This window comes from Tachysurus vachellii, chromosome 4 (assembly GCF_030014155.1).
Source record: "Tachysurus vachellii isolate PV-2020 chromosome 4, HZAU_Pvac_v1, whole genome shotgun sequence".
NCBI lineage: Eukaryota > Metazoa > Chordata > Actinopteri > Siluriformes > Bagridae > Tachysurus > Tachysurus vachellii.
This window is the reverse complement of record NC_083463.1, coordinates 18,080,341-18,088,139: the sequence shown is the minus strand read 5'-3', so window position 1 is coordinate 18,088,139 and position 7,799 is coordinate 18,080,341. Positions and strand designations below refer to the sequence as shown.

At 38.6% G+C, this 7,799-nt stretch overlaps 1 protein-coding gene across 1 annotated transcript in view; it reads right to left on the bottom strand.

Moving 5' to 3' along the window:
• The window catches only part of camk1a (calcium/calmodulin-dependent protein kinase Ia), a 19,561-nt gene extending 13,408 nt beyond the window's left edge, over positions 1-6,153 (bottom strand). Inside the window, exons 1-2 of the mRNA XM_060867112.1 lie at positions 6,075-6,153; positions 3,866-3,979 (exon numbers count right to left, since the gene is read on the bottom strand). Coding sequence (XP_060723095.1) covers positions 3,866-3,948 — 83 coding nt within the window. The 5' untranslated portion in view covers positions 3,949-3,979; positions 6,075-6,153. The remainder of the gene's footprint in view (positions 1-3,865; positions 3,980-6,074) is intronic.
• Between the last annotated feature and the right edge of the window lie 1,646 nt (positions 6,154-7,799).

Sequence of the window (7,799 nt, the reverse complement as noted above, 5' to 3'; positions counted from 1 at the left end):
ATATCAGAGTATAGCTCATGTCACACTTAAAGTAAGGGATATTATAGATATCTGGAGTTATGATAAATGACTACACTTTCTTAGATTTCTATACTGAAAGTACATGGGAAAGGTTCAGTGATAATATATTTTGCTATAACGTATGAAATTCAAGATACTATATAGGATGTACTGTGTATGTAGTATTTACCCTTGAAATGTCACTTGAGTACTGTTCTCCCGATGGCAACTCTTAACTGTCCACACACACTAAAAGAGATGTATGTGTTTGAAAGAAGAACTGCAGAACTAGAAGGGTTTTGCAGATTGAACTTTCAGCATATGATGAACTAATCATGAGTGTGTTAAGTACTGAAGGTAAATGGAGCAATCAATCACTGTGAGTGTTAGTCTAACATCAGTCCCTGTGCTCACCTCTGTTTACCTTCTTTTTATTTCTTTTTTTCTTTTTTGTGGTCTATTCAAGGTCTAATCCCACCTCTCACGCAATGTCCCTGGTGTAGGCTCTGGATCTACCATGACACTGACTAGGATAAAGTATTTACTGACGATGGATGAATTAATGAATGAGTTACATTTCCTTATTTCCTTACATTACAGTCAAACATTTCCTTATTATACACTGTGGTGAACAAGGCTATGGTAAAATAGTTTATTAATATCAATTAATGAAACAACTCAATTACAATATCATTGTCTTGTCATGAATAAACATGAGCCACTACAACTGACCTCTGACTATCAATCATTCATTCATTCATCTTCTACCGCTTATCCGAACTACTCTCGGGTCACGGGGAGCCTGTGCCTATCTCAGACGTCATCGGACATCAAGGCAGGATACACCCTGGACGGAGTGCCAACCCATCGCAGGGCACACACACACATTCATTCACTCACGCAATCACACACTAGGGACAATTTTCCAGAGATGCCAATCAACCTACCATGCATGTCTTTGGACCGGGGGAGGAAACCGGAGTACCCGGAGGAAACCCCTGAGGCACGGGGAGAAATGCAAACTCCACACACACAAAGTGGAGGCGGGAATCGAACCCCGACCCTGGAGGTGTGAGGCAAACGTGCTAACCACTAAGCCACCCTGCCCCCCTGACTATCAATGTTCAATGCAAATTAATAATCTCAATGTACTTCATTTTCTTCATGTACTTTTCTAATTGGTTTAGAACTGTGAACATTTTTCTCTTAGAAACCCTTGGTTGTTTTGGGAGGCCTTGCAGATAGTATCAGAACGGACATCTCATACATCATCACATAATCCCCAAAAAACAAACTTTAAACTCTACAGCTACCATAAGAGCCCTATGAGAAATCTGCTATAATGTCACCAGGGCAAACAGTCCTCTATGATCGGATCATGATTGTTGTTTAAACAAATGAATTCATCTCTGTGGTCCAACACAAAGGTAAAACAATGATGTCAAAGGCATTAGAACCGAATACTAAACGTCCACACATTTTGTTTCCTAAAATGTCCTCTGAAGGACAAGTACTGCTAGTTAAACACCTCGTGTAGAGCTTTGCTTGGAGCTTTACTGAGACTAAAATAATATTCGAAGAATGCAGAGGAAATGGTTCCCTTTTGTCTGTCACATTTTAATAAGGAATAAGGAGTTATTACTACTAGACTCACCTGTGTCTTTATCTAGAAAAACAAGCTGTTGGATTATCTGTCAGAAAGAACAATCATTATATATAAATCAGCTGAATCCACTCAGAATATTCATACACCATCTTATTACCATTTTTAGAAAAAGAAGAGGGTTTCTGTTGAGTAAATTACTCTGAAATGAGACGAGCAGGGATTCTGAGAAACTCCACGTCATGGAATGCTGTTGCATGAGCCTCTAAAGGGAAAGACACAGCAAGGTGCTCCCTCAGAGGTTATACTAAATGTACAGCACTAATGTGTGAAACTACGTATACTAAACACCTCTGAAAAAAATTATTCAACTAAATATTTGGGTAAACTTTTGAAATATACCATATGCACCTTAGATGTGCTAAAGCAAATGTGATGACTGTTCATAGCAATAACTATAATTAACAGTTCACATCATAGTTCAAGAGGAATGTTACCAATAGCAGTGAGTGATCAATGATTTTACTAAACAGGAGAGATGAACAGACCTAGTGGTTGTCTACATATTTAAGTAGGAGGGAAATGCACATCACCTCTGCTAGCAGTGGGACGAGGTTACAGTCAGTGGTTTTCCTGTGAAATTGGACTATTTATAACTTTCTGGTCTTATAACAAACAATATTTTTTTAATTATTCACCTTTATAACCCTGGTCAGGGTCAGGGTGAATTCAGGGCATATTCTAGGAACTGGATATAAAGTGGAAATGCTCAATAATCTGATGTCAGTCCACTGAAGGCCACCAGCCACACATAAACAAACACACCCTTTCGCATCAGGGTCAATTTATTCTAACTTGGCCGCATACAGTATATGCTTGTTTTTGGAGGTAGAAAGAAACAGGAGAAACCAAGAAATTCACATGGTCATGGGCAGAACATGCACCGAGACTTCACACAGACATAAATCTGAGTTCAGTACCAAACCAAGGATCCTGGTGCTGTGAGGTGGCAACACTTCATGCTGTACCATTACATATGTATAGTTAGTTACATAAGTACTGCACTTGGGCTGTTTTTGGTTTTATCAACGAGTTGGCTAGATTCAAAACCTGTCTGATTCATCCTGATTGCCCTACTTCTTAAGCATAAACCCTAAAGACGACTGTGGATGTTTTTCCTTTAATTGCTTTAAGATTACAATTTCTAGGAACAGTTTGCATGCTTGGCTCCATCCAAGTAAATAACATCAATAAATAATAATAGCCAAAAGCATTGTTAATAAATGTTTTACAAATTTTCTTTTATTTTATTTTAAGCTAACTTTGAGAGTGTTTTTTACACCAATTCTGCTATGAGGTATAAACAGGTAGTGTAGGCTGGCCTTAAAAAAATGAAAGAGGCTCTGCTCTAATTATTGCAACTCTGGAAATGACACACAACCACAGTAGAAACTTAATAAGTACATGTTCTTGTGTATTCTGGCATGTTATGTGTGTGTTGGTGTGTGGTTGTATTTTCATAGCTCAATTTGATGACTTTGCAAGCCATGGACAGGTGACAACTGTATGTCCTACACCCCGCAATCTGCAGTCCTGCACCCCTGCTATACATTGTCTGAGATACAGATAAAGCTAGTTTAGAGGAAAACCAACAAGCACGTGTAGGTAACCCATGTACACACATATACAGTACATACATGCACGCTCACACACATAGGCTTTTTCTGTCTCATATGTCTTTATGCAGACACTAACGCCGTGAAGATGCAGAGTGAAAGCGGCAGAAAATGGGTACTCGCCCACACATATGGCACTATAAATATAGCCACAGTAACTGAGGGCCGGTGCAGTGTTCAGGAGGATTGTGAGTATGTGGTTCCTCATCTGTGCAGCATCAGAGTGTTAAGAGCCAGCTTCAGCTTTTCTAATCATAATAAGCAAAGTGGCAACATGTCTTTCAGTACAAACTGATTTGAGGTGGCTCCAGTATTGGAAAATTACAAAAATGATACAGACCCAAATATAAACCAGAAAATTATGTTTTGACATCAATGTGCACTGACGCATTATCCTGCCATGCATGCAATGCCTCGAGCTGGGTTCACTGACCTAATCATAAAAGCATCACTGCCTTTGAATTGTTATTCCTGTGATTCCTGATTCATAGACAGGTCTATCAGTTGCAAACTTCAGGATACTGCAGGCTCAGAACAAAATCAGGAAGGAAATAACATGGTTATGTGGAGTTGCAACCAAACTCACGTTCCAAGAACTTCTTTGAAGTCATAATTATCCTTTATGTCAGTTGTCTTCTTTTTCCATCCTTTTCCTTCTTCTAAGGGCATTGTATAGTTGAGCTGATGCTCCACTGGGAAGCTGAATAGAGAGGATTAAGGATAGCCCAGTGGATAGCACAGGGAGAGAGAGCAAAGTGAGAATGAAAGTGTAAGAGGCAGTAACACTAGCACATTGTATCAACATCCTATGTCAGTTTACAATATATTATATCACATTATATTATATAGAATTTAGGATTGGGTACCAGTCATGTCATGACTTCTTTCACCTGAAACCCCTGATCTCCCTATATTTGTTTGGTAGTGAGCTTATTTTTATTTTTAGGGGCTTGATTACACTTCCATCAATTCCTGACTGACACTTAAACAGTCAGGATGAAAGCAGAACTTCTTGTTTTTTAAGCAAGTTAATGCATTCTTGCTTTTTTTCAGTGTATTGAATTTTCTCATGGGTGTACTGGATGGGTTCAAGTTTATGATGCAAATATCCTGTAAAAAAAGCAAGATGAATTAGAGGAGCCAAAAAGCTTTCAGAAGGTTGACTGAAGATGAGAATTTCTCTAATATGCATTGAGCGACCATGCATATCTGAAACTTGATCCAGCAGTCATGGGGTTTTGAACTCAGGGAAGATACAGAAGGTTTTGCAGGCCTACACAATATGTTAAGTATGTTCAGTATATGTGTTGTATCTCAAGACCCATAGTTCTCTCCATAGTTCCTTACCCTGTTTTGCACCAATTGTACTCTGTATATATTAAGTTAACAATCATCTAATATACTCATCACTCAGATGACATGTCTATATAAAGCTTTATATCTAATACGGTTTCATAATTTTGTACTAAATTAATTAATTAATTTGTTTGTTTGTTTGTTTATATTCTGAATACACTTCCTTGCTAACTATCTATCGATTTATCTGTCTGTCTGTTTGTCATCTACTTTATGTGGTATATGGTATCTGCTCCATTCTTTCAGCAAAATTATGGCGTCTTTTGTTATCAGTGGAACATATACAGTGTTAAATTGCAGTCAGGAGATTCATCATTTTTAGATTGAGCCACGACAGGCATCTTTGGACATCGGTGTTGCCAGATTGGATAGTTACCCGCATTATTTCCCAAGTGCAAATCAGGCTGTAGTGGAAAATTTGTCCTGGGTGTAGAGTAAGCTGCTTTTATTAGTTAGCAATTATTTGTAACTACTTTCAACAACTACTATGGTTACAATTTGGCCTGACCTATTTAGATAGATTTGGCTTGTTCTTTGTGTCTTTTTCTTTTTGACCACCTTTCTCTCGAGTTTTAGGGCTTGTGCTAAAGGAGGCACACTCAAGGATTGGTAACATATAAATCTCACGCGTAATAGCAATAAATCTAATTGTGTAAATTTGTGTAAAATGCTTCAGTCACAGATAATACTTTTAAGACTCAGCTGCCTAAATAAATAAATAAATAAAAATAAATAAACGAATGAACGAATGAATGAATGAATGAATGAATGAATGATAAATAAATAAATAAATAAATAAATAAATATATAAATAAATGATGGAAATAAAAAATAAACAAATGCCTCAATAAAAAAAATTATAAACGAACACTCCTTCTTCAACATCCTAGTCTCAAACGTCCAGTAAGGATTATGGGTTTGAGGAAGATGCTGTAAAAAAACAGGACATCTGAACCGATGCATTGTAGACTGTGGCATGAGGCATTGTGGTTGAAATAGATCTTTTCATCTTGAAACCTTTTTTTCGTTTTGTAGTTGCGTGTGTAGAGATTTGTCTGGGTTTGAAGAACACACACACGCACAAAAATCCTATGCTATGTATAATACAAAACGATGACAAATGTTATATAAACCAAGTTGAAGATTTGGCCAATGCAGCAAATCCAGCTCCTACCTCATTAAGTCTAACTTGATGGCAGGCTACACATTTCTGCGGGCAATGCGCAACTAGATTCTACAACACTCTGGTTCCATGCATTCAGGTGCAGCAATGCAATACAGTCTATATGAATAACCTTACTCGGTAATATTGTCTGCGTGGACAAAAGCAATATTGCAATGCAGGACAAAAGGATTTCGTTCCAGATTTAGGCTAGAGCATCCAGTCTTTAGTAATTCATCAGTTCTTCTGAGAGGAAGGTGTGTGATGAGGAGCCTACCTGTTCGTCTGCTCTCGGAGCTGAACGCTTTGCAGTGTTTAGCACTGATGTCGCGCTCGCGCTACTCAGCCAGACCTGCTCTGACGTCACACGCGCCGCTGCAGGGATCCTAAAATCAGTTCCGACATCATTTCAACTGTGAGGACGGACAACATCTGGAACAATGCGCAGTTTTAGGAGATCTAATCAAAACACTCACAGATGTTTTAGCAGTATGCAATTTCGGTATACTATAGCAAGCATAGTTTTGCAGCAAGTCAGCAAACAACCAAGTATCGTTAAAGCCAAAACTATAAGTGTATATACAACACTATAAATGTATCCATTAAAAAAGATTTAGAATTCATTCATTCATTCATTCATTCATTCATTCATTCATTCGTTTATGCATGCATGTCTTGCGTGCACAATATGGTCAAATGTATGTGGGCACCTGATCATCACACTCATTTGCAATTCTTCCCAAAACTGTTGGCACAAAGAATAAAGCGCTCGACTGTAAATGTTTTTGAATGCTTTAGCATTATAATTTCCCTTCACTGAAACTAAACTAAACCTGTTCCAGCATTGCAATGCTTCAGCATTGCAAATGAGATCAGAATCAGGAATCAGAATCAGGCTTATTGGACAAGTGAGTTGACTCACACAAGGAATTTGGTTCCAGCTGTTTGTGACTCTCAAAAGTACAGACATAAATATCACTATACTATACAAGACAAGAGATCTTCTATCTGAAAAGACATGGTTTGCCAAGGTTAATTTAGAACAAATAGAGTGGCCTGAACCCAGACCTGATTAAACACATCTGGCATGAATTTGAGTGCTGCATGCCAGGCCTTCTAGTATTATATCACTGCCTGACCTCACTAATACTCTTGCAGGCTGAATGACCACAAATCCTCTCAACAATGCTCCCAAATCTAGGCGAAAGCCATCCAATAAGAGTGGAAGCTGTTATAACACCAAAGGGGGAGAAAATCTGGAATTGGATGTTCATTAAACACTTATGAGTCTGATGTTCAGATTTCCACAATGTTTTGGCTATAAAATGTATAAAGAAGGGGTCTAATGTGTTCCTATATATCCATGATTAACTTCCCATTTAGGGGGGCACGGTGGCTTAGTGGTTAGCACGTTCGTCTCACACCTCCAGGGATGGGGGTTCGATTCCTGCCTCCGCCTTGTGTGTGTGGAGTTTGCATGTTCTCCCCGTGCCTCGGGGGTTTCCTCACTCCGGTACTCCGGTTTCCTCCCCCAGTCCAAAGACATACATGGTAGGTTGATTGGCATCTCTGGAAAATTGTCCGTAGTGTGTGTGTGTGTGCCCTGCGATGGGTTGGCACTCCGTCCAGGGTGTATCCTGCCTTGATGCCCGATGACGCCTGAGATAGGCACAGGCTCCCCGTGACCCGAGGTAGTTCGGATAAGCGGTAGAAAATGAGTGAGTGAACTTCCCATTTAACAACTTACTGTTACTGATGATAAAATGAAACGCATTAATAAATTCACTTATTGTCAAATTTTTCAGCTACATGTGGTTATAATGACAATAAAAGCTTCGTGACTTGACTTCAGTTGGATTTTAGACTACCTCAATTTAAATATTGCACTTTTCGCCTCAGATAACTAAACATATGATGTCTATATAGTCATTCATTATTTTTTTAATTATTACAGGTAATTAAAGGTCATTGTCAGCTTCAAGAGCAAATTCTATTCTAGGCA